At 48.2% G+C, this 16131-nt stretch overlaps 1 protein-coding gene across 2 annotated transcripts in view; it reads right to left on the reverse strand.

Moving 5' to 3' along the window:
* The window catches only part of PRPSAP1 (phosphoribosyl pyrophosphate synthetase associated protein 1), a 38544-nt gene extending 31898 nt beyond the window's left edge, over window positions 1-6646 (reverse strand). Inside the window, exons 1-2 of one of the 2 annotated variants that reach the window (XM_039476365.2) lie at window positions 6166-6646; window positions 706-758 (exon numbers count right to left, since the gene is read on the reverse strand). In XM_039476365.2, coding sequence (XP_039332299.1) covers window positions 706-758; window positions 6166-6335 — 223 coding nt within the window. In that variant the 5' untranslated portion in view covers window positions 6336-6646. The remainder of the gene's footprint in view (window positions 1-705; window positions 759-6165) is intronic. The other variant, XM_010342393.3, reaches the window with a different exon arrangement.
* Between the last annotated feature and the right edge of the window lie 9485 nt (window positions 6647-16131).

Consider the following 16131-nt stretch of genomic DNA (forward strand, 5'->3'; position numbering starts at 1 on the left):
TAAAAAAAAAAAAAAAAAAAGGCCGGGCGCAGTGGCTCAAGCCTGTAATCCTAGCATTTTGGGAGGCCGAGGCAGGTGGATCACAAGGTCAAGAGATCGAGATCATCCTGGTCAACATGGTGAAACCCCATCTCTACTAAAAATACAAAACATTAGCTGGGTATGGTGGTGTGTGCCTGTAATCCCAGCTACTCAGGAGGCTGAGGCAGGAGAATTGTCTGAACCCAGGAGGCGGAGGTTGCGGTGAGCTGAGATCGCACCATTGCACTCCAGCCTGGGTAACAAGAGTAAAACTCCCTCTCAAAAAAAAAAAAAGAAAATTTAAGGCCAGGCACAGTGGCTCAAACCTATAATCCCAGCACTTTGAGAAGCCGAGGTAGGTGGATCACCTGATGTCAGGAGTTCAAGACCAGCCTGGCCAACATGGCGAAACCCTGTCTCTACTAAAACTATAAAAATTAGCCAGGTATGGTGGGCGCCTGTAATCCCAGCTACTCAGGAGGCTGAGGCAGGAGAACTGCTTGAACCTGGGAGACAGAGGATGCAGTGAGCCGAGATCGTGCCATTGCACTTCAGCCTGGGCGACAGTGAGGCTCTGACTCAAAAAAAAAATAAAGAAAGATTGATGGAAACTGGGTGACTATGGACCAAAAAAAAAAAGAAGAAAGAATAATTAAAAAAAAAAAAGAAATAATTTTTACTTACCTCCATTGGTCTCTTGGTATACAACAGACTTCCCCAATTCAGCACCAAGGCGCCTATAAGCCCCAAAAAACAAAAAAGGGAACTAAGATTTCTTTTTTTTTTTTTTTTTTTTTTTTTTTTTTTTTTTTTGAGACAGAGTTTCGCTCTTGTTACCCAGGCTGGAGTGCAATGGCACAGTCTCGGCTCACCGCAACCTCCACCTCCTGGGTTCAGGCAATTCTCCTGCCTCAGCCTCCTGAGTAGCTGGGATTACAGGCACGTGCCACCATGCCCAGCTAATTTTTTGTATTTTTAGTAGAGACGGGGTTTCACTATGTTGACCGGGATGGTCTCGATCTCTTGACCTCATGATCCACCCGCCTCAGCCTCCCAAAGTGCTGGGATTACAGGCTTGAGCCACCGCGCCCGGCAGATTTCTTTTTTTTAAACCAATTCCAATTCATATGCATATGTCTAATAAAAAGACTCAAATAACTAAGCTGGTATTCTTTCCAAAAAATAATTTAGAAAATCTACTTCATTAAACTAAAATTCTGCAGTCACTCCAGAAGCAGCTCATCACGTTGTAACACACTGCTTTACCAGACAGAGCTAATGTCTGGTGCACTCTTCTTTGAATAGCAATTTCCTTGGAAAAATCACTTCCAAATACTTGGTTACTAGCAATGATTTCAATAACACATGCCAGGAATAAATGTCTCAATCATCAAAAGCACGGGGTGGGGGCTGGGTGCGGTGGCTCAAGCCTGTAATCCCAGCACTTTGGGAGGCCGAGGCGGGCAGATCACGAGGTCAAGAGATCGAGACCATCCTGGTCAACCTGGTGAAACTCCGTCTCTACTAAAAATACAAAAAAATTAGCTGGGCATGGTGGCGCATGCCTGTAATCCCAGCTACTCAGGAGGCTGAGGCAGGAGAATTGCCTGAACCCAGGAGGAGGAGGTTGCGGTGAGCCAAGATCCCGCCATTGCACTCCAGCCTGGGTAACAAGAGCGAAACTCCGTCTCAAAAAAAAAGCACAGAGAAGGAAAGAGACTTCAGCACCACTAACCAAGTGTGGTATGGGTCTTGTTTGGATCCTGATTAGAATAACCCAAGCATAAAAAGCCATTAAAAAAAAAATTTTAATGGCAAAAAATAAATAAAAATAAAATAATCAGAGAAATATGGACAAAGACTAGATACTACATAATATTAAGGAGGCCGGGTGCAGTGGCTCAAGCCTGTAATCCCAGCACTTTGGGAGGCTGAGGCGGGTGGATCACAAGGTCAAGAGATCGAGACCATGCTGGTCAACATGGTGAAACCCCATCTCTACTAAAAATACAAAACATTAGCTGGGTATGGTGGCACGTGCCTGTAACCCCAGCTGCTCAGGAGGCTGAGGCAGGAGAATTGCCTGAACCCAGGAGGCAGAGGTTGCGGGGAGCCGAGATCGCGCCATTGCACTCCAGCCTGGGTAACAAGAGTTAAACTCTGCCTCAAAAAAAAAAAAAAAATAATAATAATAATAATAATATTAAGGAATTAATAGTAGTATGAGGTTTTAAGTCCTGATTAGTAAGCATTACTGTTTTTACAAGTGAAATGATATGATGTAAGGGAATCTATTTAAAAATACTCCAAGCTGGGCGCAGTGACTCACACCTGTAATCCCAGCACTTTGGGAGGCTGAGGCAGACCGATCACCTGAGGTCGGGAGTTTGACACCAGCCTTACCAACATGGAGAAATCCCGTCTCTACTAGACATACCAAATTAGCTGGTGGTGCATGCTTGTACTCCCAGCTACTTGGGAGGCTGAAGCAGGAGAACTGCTTGAAACTGGGAGGCAGAGGTTGTGGTAAGCCGAGATTGCACCATTGCACTCCAGCCTGGGTAATGAACAAAACTCCATCTCAAAAAAAAAAGAATGAAATTCTGGTATATGCTATGACATGAATGAACCTTGAAAAAGCTATGCTGAATAAAATAAGTCAGACATAAACAGACAAATACTGTATTATTCCATTTGTATGAAGTCCCAAGAATAGGCGAATTCACAGAGACAAAGTAGAACGGAAGCTACAAGGGAATGAGGGGAGGGGAGAATGTGGAGTAAATATTTAATGAGTAGAGTTTCTGTTTGGGATGATGAAAAGTTCTGGAAATGGATAGTGGTCATGGCTGCGCAACAACACTGTGACTGTAGTTAGTGCCACTGAGGTGTACACCTAATAACGACTAAAAAGGTAACTTTTTTTTTTTTTGAGATGGAGTTTCACTCTTGTTGCCCAGGCTTGAGTATAATGGCACCATCTCGGCCCTCACCTCCCAGGTTCAAGCGATTCTCCTGCCTCAGCCTCCTGGGTAGCTGGGATTAGAGGTGCTTGTCACCACACCTGGCTAATTTTTTGTATTTTCAGTAGAGATGGGTTTCTCTCTCTCTTTTTTTTTTTTTAGATGGAGTTTCGCTCTTGTTACCCAGGCTGGAGTGCAATGGCGCGATCTCGGCTCACTGCAACCTCCGCCTCCTGGGTTCAGGCGATTCTCCTGCCTCAGCCTCCTGAGGAGCTGGGATTACAGGCACACGCCACCATGCCCAGCTAATTTTTAGTATTTTTAGTAGAGACGGGGTTTCACCATGTTGACCAGGATGGTCTCGATCTCTTGACCTCGTGATCCACCCGCCTCGGCCTCCCAAAGTGCTGGGATTACAGGCTTGAGCCACCGCGCCCGGCCCGAGATGGGTTTCTCCATGTTGGTCAGGCTGGTCTCAAACTCCCAACCTCAGGTGCCCTGCCAGCCTCAGCCTCCCAAAGTGCTGGGATTACAGGCATGAGCCACCGCACCCAGCCAACATATTTAACGATTTTCAAAAATACTCCAGCACCACCCCCCCAAAAAAAAATGCACAATAGATGAAATAAGATTAGCAAAAAGTTGCTAAGTGTGGAAGCTGGATGAAAGATACTGGGTGGTGGGGTGGGTAATAAAACACATGTAACTTTCACATATCCTGGGAAGGTAATGTATCTAACTATTTTATTGATTAAAGTGCATAATAAAAAAAAATTTGAAGATCCTTGTTTGAAGTTTAGAAAGTCTGGAAGGAATCATGGAAATAAAATATCATAACCTCAGCGGTTAATCTACTGATCAAACTTTGTTCAGTGGCAAATAATCTTCTTTTAAAATAAAACCTATTTTACTAGGCTGGACGCGGTGGCTTACACCTATAATTCTAGCACTCTGGGAGGCTGAGGCAGGCAGATCACCTGAGGTAAGGAGTTCGAGATCGGCCTGGCCAAAATGGTAAAATCTCATCTTTACTAAAAATACAAAAATGCCTGGGGGTAGTGGCTCACGCCTGTAATCCCAGCACTTTGGAGGCTGACGTGGACAGATCACAAGGTCAAGAGTTCAAAACCAGCAGGATCAACACAGTGAAACCCCATCTCTACTAAAGATACAAAAAATTAGCCAGGCATGTAGCGCGTGCCTGTAATTCCAGCTACTCGAGAGACTGAGGCAGAAGAATCACTTGAACCCGGGAGGTGGAGGCTGCAGTGAGCTGAGATCATACCATTGCACTCCAGCCTGGGTGACAGGGCAAGACTCTGTCTCAAAAGGAAAAAAAAAAAAAAAATTAGCCAGGTGTGGTGGTGGACACCTGTAATCTCAGCTACTTGGGAGGCTGAGGCAGGAGAATCTCTTCAACTTGAGAGGTGGAGGTTGCAGTGAGCCGAGATGGCACCTCTGCATTCCAGACACAGCAAGACTGTGTCTCAAAATTTTAAATAAAGTAGATAAGATAAAATCTTACTGAGGGACTCGACAAATAAAATAGATAAGGGAAGTATTTAGGAATATGTATCATTTATAGTAATTCAAAACCTTTCTGGAATTTGGCAGGGATGAATCTAAAACAAAACAATAAAAAACCTCACTGGCTTTTAAAATGTGCCCTGTTCCCCTCTGCTCTCCCTCAACAAGGTCAGGTGGGGTAAATCTGAACCACTAGACACACACACAAGCTTCATTTAAAGTCAGTGTTTTCGTTGGCCTCAAAAAGAAAGACAAAAAAAAAAAGACAAATAATCAAGGGTTAGAAATAGAAACTAGGTAGTAGATTGCAAAAGGATTGTTTTAACGTTAGTCTAATCTCCAAAACTTCAACTATTAAAAAAAAAACCAGGCAGAGCTGAAAAAATATAACTAAGGTTTTCCCTTTCTTCTACGTTTCCACCCAGAAGTTTAAAATATATCTCTCAATTATCAACCCTAAAAAATTAGCCAAGTAACTCTAATGAAAACTACTTAAAATGTGAAAATGACTTAAAACATTAAAGACGACCTATTCGTTTTATGTCTCAGATTTCTTTTTTTTTCTTTTTTTTTTTTTATAATAGAGGAAGGGTTTCACCGTGTTAGCTAGGATGGTCTTGATCTCCTGACCTCGTGATCCGCCCGCTTCAGCCTCCCAAAGTGTGGGGATTACAGGCGTGAGCCACTGAGCCTGGACTTAAGTCTTAGATTTCTAACAAGTTTATATGGAAAGAGACCATAAGGCTCCTTTTTTTTTTTTTTTTTTTTTTTTGGTATTTTTAGTAGAGTCGGGGAGCTACGGAGCCCGGCCAAGACTCCTCCTTTATATCAGAGCTCTGGAATACTCCAAAAGAGCCAACTTAAAAAAAAGGCCATTGAGTAAACAGGTCTTCAGAGGGCTACTATGAGCCCCTGCTCTGCCAGAGTCAGATACCACTTCTACATTATCCCGGTCATGCTCACAGTATCCTTGGCCAAGAGACAGAATCATGCCCATTTCACAAGTGAGGCTCAGGGAAATCCAAGTCTCTTGCCCGCGACACAGAGCTAGTAAGTAGCCTTGGGGTTAAAGACACACAGGACTGATTCCATTCCAAGCTGATTTACAAAGCGGGGTCAGGCCTGGCATTTCTACCAGCAGCTCCGGCCCATCTGACTCCCTGGAGCTGGTTTCTTCTCACTGCCAGTCCCCACACCTTTGCCCTGCGGCCGCACCCCCCGCGTCGGGTCCCCCAAGTCACAACCACGCCCACGGATCTCACTGCAGGAAGACTTGGGAGTGGCGAGGGTCAGATTCCGGGGCCAACTCCAGCTGTGGGGAAGGCAGCCAAGCCCAGAGCCCCTCTCCCCGAGCTCCAGATAACTCGGTCCGCCCCGGGGTGGGGGAGTGGGGAGACGAAAGGCAGACAGGCCGCGGACACAGTCACCGGGCGGGGAGCTCAGGTCACCGAGAGTCCGCCCCAAGCCTCCCAGCTGCAAAACCGGGGAGCAGGGGGTGGTTTCCGTCACGTCCAAGGTTTGTCCGGCTGGGAAAGGTCAGGCCCGCGCCTCCCGCCCCAGGTGCAGGCGCCCCACCTCCTGCACCCGGGCCGGGAGGCGCCTCGCTGGCCTTCGCGCCCCGAGGCCCGGCCCGGCCCTCCCGCCGCCCCCTTACTCGGTGATGCGCTTGGCCAGCTCCGTGCAGGCGGCCGTGGAGTTGGCCGAGAAGACTCGGTAGCCGGTGCGAGCGGCGTTCATGGCCGGCGGGGGCGCGGGGCGGGCGCGCGGGACGCGGAAAGCCGAGGACGCGGAGAGCGGGGGCAGCAGCAGCGGCTTCTTGGGCATCGTCCGGCCCGCGGCGCGGTTACGGCCGGCCCCGCGCGGGGCTGCACCCGGAGCGCTTCCGACCGCGAGACCCGGGATCGGGTGGGGAAGGCGCGGAGAACCTCGGCGCAGGCGGGGAGAGCTCGGAGGTCCGCGCCCCCGCGTACCCCACGCCACGGACAGCCGCGACCAAACCCCTCGCCACACCCCGCGCCTCAGCCTCCGAGCCACAGGCAAGGCCACCGCCCCCTCCGGGCATCGGAGGAGCGCCGGCGAGAGCGCCCTCAGGCCGCCATCTCGGATGAGGGCAAGGAGGCTGGCGACTCTCTAAAAGCCTGTTCTTCCGAGGGGCGCGTCACGGGTTCGCTCCGCCCCCGCTTTGACTGCTTCCAGGGGAGCTCTTTATGTCTCACCCTCTTGGGAGGACCAGCGTAGCTCGGTATTGGCCCCAGCCGTTTCCAACTTTTCAGCCAGGACCCAACATGTCAGCCTCCGAGGAGGTAGACGATCTAGCTCTGCATGTCTATGGCAGCATAGTGCCCGCCCCACGAGGCCGGTGCGCCAGCCTGGGATTAATTTGAAAAGTGGAGGGCGGGGTTCTTCCCAGCTGGGTGCCCGCAGTACTGAAGCGTCCAAAAGGTGGTCTCCTCCTGAGCCTGATCTTTCAGGCGTTCCTGAACATTCCCCCAACCCTGTGTCTGCATGTAAGGCAAGGTTCCCTGAAACATGCCAAAGGCCCGGTTGCCAGTATTCGCTCTCAATCATAAAAACCCTCCTTCCGCTCTTTCCATATGCACCACCCCGCCGAGACCCACTCGCGATGCATCAGCTCCACAATCTTTCTGGGTGACCTCAACCACAGTAAGCCGCCTGGCCCGCGGCACTGTGCCACAAGTAGATGCTTGCATTATTTTTATTTTTATTGTTGTTGTTTTGATGCTTGCATATTTATTCACCTTTGCAAACATCTGTTTTCCCAACTAGGATGTAAGCGCTTTTACAGCCAAAAAGTGTGTTACTTGAAAAAAAAAAAATGTATATTATTTATTTTTTGAAATGGGATCTTGCTCTGTTGCCCAGGCTGGAGTGCAGTGGCGCGATCACGGCTCACCGAAGCCTCTACCTCCCACCTTAGTCGTTTAAAATGCTGACATTACAGGCCTTAGCCATCCCGCCTCACCAAGATAGTGTATTCCTTAGTACTCCATGTTTCCCAGTGTCTAGGGCAGTGTCGTGGGCTCCAGAGGCCGACAATCAGTACCTGTTGCATTAGAAAGTAAAGCGCAGGGAAGCGTTTCAGGTCTCTAGTTAGCTGCACCAGAAATTGGGGGGATGAGAGGTGCCTCTCACATTGACAGTACCATCTTCTGAGAATGTCCTTTAGAGACTCTGTTTGTGGTGACACTGGGCTTGAGGGAGCAGTAGATTGTGACTCAGCATGTCGTGAAGGGTCACAAACCTGAAGCTACGGGGTTTGGAAGTTGGGCTGCCCTGGGCCTGCAGCAGCCTGGCCCCTATTCCACCAGCTCTCTAGAAAAAGAAAAAGCACAGTGGGTACACAGCCTAGGCTGAATTATTTAACCCCTGCACACATGTCCAGCTCATGGACCCCGACAAAAACCTTGTTACCTTCTTTTTAAAAAGGGGGGGGGGTGGGGAGGGAACTGGCCATGAGTAGTGGTTCATGCGTGTAATCCCAGCACTTTGGGAAGCTGAGGCAGGTGGATCACCTGAGGTCAGGAGTTCGAGACCAGCCTGGCCAACATGGTGAAAACCTGTCTCTACTAAAAATACAAAAATTAGCCAAGAGTGGTGGCGGGCACCTGTAATCCCAGCTACTCGGGAGACTGAGGCAGGAGAATCGCTTGAACCTGAGAGGCAGAGGTTGCAGTGAGCCAAGACATGCCATTGCACTACAGCCTGGGCAACAAGAGCAAAACTCCATCTCACTGCAGCCTCAACCTCCCCAGGCTGAAGTGATTCTTCCACCTCAGCCAACCCAGTAGCTGGAACTAAAGGCATGCAACATCATCCCGGCTAATTTTTATAATTTAAAAAAAAAAGAAAAGAAGAATACATAAAAATATACTTCAATTTCTAATTATGATCAAAAGTATGGACTAAATTATGTCCATTTTGCCCCATTTATTAATTTTTATAGAGACAGAGGTCTTGCTATGTTACCCAGGCTAATCTCCAACACTTAGCTCAAACAATCCTCCTGCCTGTCCTCCCAAAGAGCTGGGATTACAGGTGTGAACCACTGTGCGCAGTGGAGGCTTCTTGCTCTTAATTCCAAAATCAGGTTAGCAGAGGCCAGGTGTGGTGATGCACAACTAGAGTTCCAGCTACTAGGGAGGCTGAGGTGGGAGAATCGCTTGAACCAAGGAGTCGGAGATTGCAGTGAGCTGAGATCATGCCACTGCACTCCAGCCTGGACAACAGAGTGAGACTCTGTCTCAAAAATAAAAAAATAAAAATAAGCCGGGCGCGGTGGCTCAAGCCTGTAATCCCAGCACTTTGGGAGGCCGAGGCGGGTGGATCACGAGGTCAAGAGATCGAGACCATCCTGGTCAACATGGTGAAACCCCATCTCTACTAAAAAATACAAAAATTAGCTGGGCATGGTGGCGCGTGCCTGTAATCCCAGCTACTCAGGCGGCTGAGGCAGGAGAATTGCCTGAACCCAGGAGGTGGAGGTTGCGGTGAGCCGAGGTCGCGCCATTGCACTCCGGCCTGGGCAACAAGAGCGAAACTCCGTCTCAAAAAAATAAAAAATAAAAATAAAAAAAATAAAAAAATAAAAATAAAAATAAATGTCAGCTGAAGCACTTATATATTGTCTTCTTGAAAACAAAACCCGCACTGACTAAATTATTGTTACTTTATGCGTTGTCCTCGTCCTCCCCATGTTCATTAATTCATATTTCCCTGCGCCTAGTCGCATTTTCCCTTCCTTTGACGCTCCTAGTAGTTTTTAAGTCTTACCCTGTAATTTTTGCTTTTAATTTTGATACCTCTTTATGACTTAACAATAAAAAGGATGTATGGTTTTTATCAACTGTCTCCAAAATAATCTCTTGTTATGAAGGGAGTACAGTTCTTTTTTTTTTTTTTTTTTTTTTTGAGACGGAGTTTCGCTCTTGTTACCCAGGCTGGAGTGCAATGGCGCGATCTCGGCTCACCGCAACCTCCGCCTCCTGGGCTCAGGCAATTCTCCTGCCTCAGCCTCCTGAGTAGCTGGGATTACAGGCACGCGCCACCATGCCCAGCTAATTTTTTGTATTTTTAGTAGAGACGGGGTTTCACCATGTTGACCAGGATGGTCTCGATCTCTCGACCTCGTGATCCGCCCGCCTCGGCCTCCCAAAGTGCTGGGATTACAAGCTTGAGCCACCGCGCCCAGCCGGGAGTACAGTTCTTTTCATTCATACATATGTTCAGTAGTTGCTTCCCTAACTGCAAAGGCAATCTCATTGAGTTGAGTAGCTCCTGAAAGCAGCTTTGAGTTAGAAGTACGTGTGTTACACCCCAACATTAGTGTGCTGTGTGGGGCAGTTCAACACAAATGTAACGATGTATTTTTGTGAATGAGAGTTGGCCTGTCAAATGCATTCTCTAGAAAAATAGTGTTATAGTCTTAAGATTTGTTTTCTGGCCGGGCGCGGTGGCTCAAGCCTGTAATCCCAGCACTTTGGGAGGCCGAGGCGGGTGGATCACGAGGTCAAGAGATCGAGACCATCCTGGCCAACATGGTGAAACCCTGTCTCTACTAAAAAAAAGAAAAAAAAATACAAAAATTAGCTGGTCGTGGTGGTGTGCGCCTGTAGTCCCAGCTACTCGGGAGGCTGAGGCAGGAGAATTGCTTGAACCCGGGAGGCGGAGGTTGCAGTGAGCCGAGATTGTGCCACTGCACTCTAGCCTGGCACACTGGCCACGATGGTCTCAATCTCTTGATCTTTTGATCTGCCAGCCTTGGCCTCCCAAAGTGCTGGGATAACAGGCATGAGCCACCGCACCTGGCCTATTTTGATATATATATAAAATGGTATTTTAATTTTTTTTTTTTTTGAGACAGGGTCTTGCTCTATTGTGATCTTGACTCACTTTAACCTCTGCATCCCAAGCTCAAGTAATCCTTCTGCCTCAGCCTCCCAACTAGCGGAGACTACAGGCACGCACCACCATACTTGGCTAATTTTGGGGTTCTGTTTTGTTTTTGAAATGGAGTCTTGCTCTGTCATCCAGGTTGGAGTGCAGTGGTGTGATCTCGGCTTACCACAACCTCTGACTCCCAGATTCAAGTGATTCTCCTGCCTCAGCCTTCTGAGTAGCTGGGATTACAGCCATGTGCCACCACGCCCAGCTAATTTTTATATTTTTTAGCAGAGATGGGGTTTCACCATATTGGCCAGGCCAGTCTCGAACTCCTGATCTTGTGATCTGCCCACCTCAGCCTCCCAAAGTGGTGGAATTACAGGCATGAGCCACTGCTCCCAGCCTTAACATGTCTTTTTCAACATTTAAAGTGATATTTCACTTGGCCAGTGTTAGTTTAGTTTTTTTTTTTTTTAATATTTCTCTATATAAGACCAGGCTGACAATTGAGGTCCCAGACCCGCCAGACACCTCCTGCAAGTTCGAAGCCAGCTCTCCCTCCACAAGGTGACATTTTGCATCTACAACCCTATTTCCGTTTTCAAGGTTGAAAAAATGAGCTGCTTGTTAACCAGGCCAGTTTCAGTTGATGAATTATGGAAAGATCTTCTCTGTACTAGAAACAAGAAGAGAAAGGGGCGGCACAGGTGCAGATTTGGCATGAAGGATTGTCCAGGAACAAACAGGACAAGACAAAGAGGGGTGTGTTTAGGGTTGCTCAACCCTGTCCCCGAAGGAGGAACTAATTGGAAGACAAGGTCAATCAGTGCAAGAAAAGGGAACATTTCAGGCAACAATTCAGAAGTTTTGCGTCCACGTTGCACCACTCCAACTTGAACTTTGGAAAAATATGAGGCCTTTCTCCATCTCCATTCTCCAAACAAGCCTCAGCAAGCTGGACTGAGTGCTCTTTATTTCTAAAAATAATACCAACTTGGATCTCTCAGCCGATTCTCTCTATAGGATACCAGAAACCATGCTGGGGACCGGAGCAAAACACAGGCAGAGAGAGCCAAGCCTGCTGGGAGTGACCCTTCCCAGCTTCAGCAAGGACGGTGGTAGGCAGCAGCTGCTGGGCCGGCCGCTGGAAAATCTGAAATGGAATCATAAGGCACTGAGTCCTCAGAAGTGCAGGGACCTCGGCTATCCCTCGGTTTTAGTAGCTCTTGGTGGGACCCTTTGGAGGCATTTGAGAGTGTCCCAAATGCCCAACATCATTGAAGACTTTGGTTCAAGTGGAAACCCTCAAGTGGCTTCTAGTGCCTTCTCTCTGTGCACCGCAGAGGCTCCTGCCAAATGAGACACTTCCTTGCCCATATGGCCAGATTCATAATCGCACTGGCAAGATGGGTGGGAGAGACAGAAATGGAGCAAGGTAAAAGGCCAGGGCCATCGGGGCTGAGAAGGTAGCAGGCAAATGCTAAGGGAACATTATAACAACTCACAAGGCAAATGATTCAGGAAGTCACAAGGTTCTTGGCTCAAGTGTGCCAAACTTGTCAGTTCACGGGGGTCCAGGTCTACGATAGCTGAAAAGCTCCCCAAAATGCAAATGTTTAAAGGTAGCTATGGGCTGGGCATGGTTGCTCACGCCTGTGATCCCAGCACTTTGGGAAGCCCAGGCGGCTGAATCACCTGAGACCAGTCTGGCCAACTTGGTGAAACCCCATCTCTACTAAAAATACAAAAAGTTAGCCTGGGCGTGGTGGTGCTCACCTGTAATCCCAGCTACTGGGGAGGCTGAGGCTGGAGAATTGCTTGAACCCAGGAAGCAGAGGTTGCAGTGAGCCGAGATCACACCATTGCATTCCAGCCTAGGGGACAAGAGTAATACTCCATCTCAATAAATAAATAAATAAATAAATAAATAAATAAATAAATAAATGAAAGGTAGCTGTGGTTCAGCTATAATCTGGAATATTATGTGGTCACTTGCTGCCATCCATGGATACAGGAAGAGGCTGCAGGCTGGGTAGATTTGCATGTTATCTCAGGAGCCAGACTTCAGGAAACAGGTGCACCAGCTGTGACCCTGAGCAGACAGTCACGCCTTACCCTGCCTCCAAGAGCCTCCCAGTGGGGTGAATCATTTCTGCCTCATAAGGGTCTGTGAGGGTTTCGTGAGTGAAGCAGCTAAAACAGGGCCTGCTGCACATGAACTGTTAGGTGAAGACTGTCTCCAAAAGAAAAAAAACTACATATATATATATATATATATATATATATATATATATATGTAGTTTATATATATAACATATATAAACATATAGATATACATATGTTTATATGTATATAGATATAGATATACATATCTATATAGATATAGATAAACATATAGATATATACATATATCTATATGTTTATATCTATATATAAACATATAGATATACATATATATATATATGGCTCATGCCTGTTATCCTAGCACTTTGGGAGGCTGAGGCAGGTGGATCACCTGAGGTCAGGAGTTTGAGACCAGCCTGGCCAACATGGCAAAACTCCATCTCTACATACGTGTGTGTGTGTGTGTATATATATATATATATATATATATATATATATATATATATACACATATATATATGCAGGTTTTTTTTCTTTTGGAGATAGAGTCTTTAGAGTCTTGCTTTGTCGCCCAGGCTGGAGTGCTGTGGCATGATCTTGGCTCACTGCAACCTCTGCCTACTGGGTTCCCAAGTAGCTGGGATTACAGGCATCTGCCACCACGCTGAGCTACTTTTTTTTTTTTTTGTATTTTGCTAGAGACGAGGTTTTACTACATTGGACAGGCTGGTCTCGAACTCCTGACCTCAAGTGATCTGCCCGACTTGACCTCCCAAAGTGCTGGGATTGCAGGCATGAGCCACCAAGCCTGGCCGATTTTTTATTTTATTTTATTTAAGACAGGCCCTTGGCCGGGTTTGGTGGCTCACACCTGTAATCCCAGCACTTTAGGAGGCCAAGGCCAGTGGATCACCCGAGGTCAGGAGTTTGAGACCACCAGCCTGACCAACATGGTGAAACCCAGTTTCTACTAAAAATGCAAAAATCAGCTGGGTATGATGGCACACGCCTGTAATCTCAGCTACTTGGGAGGCTGAGGCATGAGAATTGCTTGAACCCAGGAGGTGGAGGTTGCAGTGAGCCGAGATCGTGCTACTGTACTCCAGCCTGGGTGACAGAGCGAGACTCCATCTCAAAAAAAAAAAAAAAAGAAAGAAAGAAAAGAAAGAAAAATGAGGAAAGAAGCTACCCTGCCCCTGTGGCTGGGGGCCAAGGAAGGGAAGATGGAATTATTCCATCTGAGATTCCTAGGGAAGGGGCCACAGAGCTGAGACTCAAACTCAGAGGACAGGCTGTGCCCAGTGGGTGCTGGCATCTCTGTGGAGCACAGAAGGCTGGTTCTGGGAGTACAGTGAAACCGGAACCAAATGTCACCATTACCAGCAGATGCTAGGAGATCCGGGAGCAGACAGGAAATAGCCCTCCTCCAGCACTGCCAGCCCTTCTGACATCTCTTCTTGGCTACTCCTGGCAGGGAGCAGTGGGTATTGGAGGAGGCCAAGTCCCAAAGCATCGCAGGGCCAGTGTAGGGGACGGCAAAGCATTTCTTCTTAGGTTTTTAGCTGGAATGGCCCCTGTGACTAAAAGACAGATTACCAAGAGAAAGACAGAGGTTCGTCACCATGCACGTTTCCTGTGTGCACGGGGGACATCCAGGGAGTGCCTAGTTCTCAAAGAGGTGGCTTTGGTCGGGTGCCGTGGCTCATATCTGTTATCCCAGCACTTTGGGAGACTGAGGCAGGTGGAACACCTGAGGTCAGGAGTTTGAGACCAGCCTGGTCAACATGGCGAAACTCCATCTCTACTAAAAATACAAAAAAATTAGCTGGGCTTGGTGGTATATGCCTGTACTCCCAGCTATTTGGGAGGTTGAGGCACAAGAAGTGCTCTAACCCCTGGAGGCAGAGGTTGCAGTGAGCCGTTGCACTCCAGCCTGGGCGACAAGCGTGAAACTCCAACTCAAAAAAACAAAACAAAGAGGTAGCTTTGAATCCCAGCTCAGCTCTCATCTTCCACAGAGAACAGGGCATTTTTAGAGAAGCCACCAGACAAATGTTGAGGGGCAGCCCCTTCGGGAGGCACAGAGCTGGTGGGTACAGGCTGGCTGGGGAAGCCTGTTCCTGTGGATGCCTCTGGAGCTGGCCCCAGGCCCTCTAGGGCGCAAGAATGTCTTCAGTGGCTCAGCTTTGCTCCGTGGTAGAAAGGGAAGCCGGGCGGCTTCTGTCTCTGTAAATTTATGTCCTGCTTTTAGGCAAACAGGGTGGACTGAGCTTCCTGTGTCTGCTGCTTCAGAACTGCTCTCAGCTCAAGGAGCCTGCGTATTTTGGAGTGTCATCTTCTGGTCTCCCCAAGTATGGTCTGGACTTTAGGCAGCATCCCTGCCACTCCCTCCCTGCAGCCATGGGAGAATGTACTGGAGGAGGAGGACAGAGGGTTATGCGGGGCCAGAGGAACGAAACCTCTGGTTGCGGAGGTCGCAGTGAGCTGACGTCATGCCACTGCACTCTAGCCTGGTGACAGAGTGAGACTCCATCTCAAAAAAAAAAAAAAAAGGCCAGGCCTGAATTACAGCAGGGATGGCCACAGGAAAGAGGAATGGGACAGGCAAGTGTAATGGACCTCAGTGCTGTGGGCCTGCTGCGGCCACAGAGGGCGGGCTGAGGGCAGACATGGATACAGATGATTCTGGACAAGGGGTGGATTGCAGAGGGGTCCCACTCACTGCCAGACCCCAAGGCCCTGCACACTCTCGGAAGGAGTTGTAGCTGATGTAAACCAAAAATACAATTCTTTTTTCTTGAGACAGGGTTTCACTTTGTCACCCGGGCTGGAGTGCAGTGACTCACTCAGCTTACTGCAGCTTTGACCTTCCAGGCTCAAGCGATACTCCCATCTCGACCCCACAAGTAGCTGGGTCTACAGGTGCATGCCATCACATCCAGCTAAGTTTTTGTATTTTTTGTAGAAACTGGGTTTTGCCATGTTGCCCAGCTGGTCTCGAACTCTTGACATCAAGAGACCCACCCATCTTGGTCTCCCAAAGTGCTAAGATTACAGGCATAAGCCACCGCGCCCACCCTCAAAAATAAAATCCTAAGCTCCCCAACTGACTGAACGGCCCCTCCTATTGGCCAAAGGGACCCAACGAAACTTGAAAAACTAGTTCAGGCCATGATGGGAAGTGTGGGTGATGGTGGTCGGGGTCAGACATGCCTCATATACCATCTTCCCTTTGGAGTTCAGGTACAGCTGACCATCATTAACACAGAAATAGCCTAAAACAACAGGCTTGGTGGATCACACCTATAATCCCAGCACTTTGGGAGGCTGAGGCGGATGGATCACGAGGTCAAGAGATTGAGACTATCCTGGCCAACATGGTGAAACCCCGTCTCTACTAAAAATACAAAAATTAGTTGGGTGTCCTGGCATGCGCCTGTAGTCCCAGCTACTCAGGAGGCTGAGACAGAAGTACTGCTCGAACCCAGGAGGTGGAGGTTGCAGTGAACCGAGATCTTGCCACTGCACTCCAGCCTGGCACTTGGCGACGGAGCAAGACTCTCTTAAAAAAAGAAAAAAAAGCCAGGCGCGGTGG

Source organism: Saimiri boliviensis, chromosome 17 (assembly GCF_048565385.1).
Source record: "Saimiri boliviensis isolate mSaiBol1 chromosome 17, mSaiBol1.pri, whole genome shotgun sequence".
Classification (NCBI taxonomy): Eukaryota; Metazoa; Chordata; class Mammalia; order Primates; family Cebidae; genus Saimiri; species Saimiri boliviensis.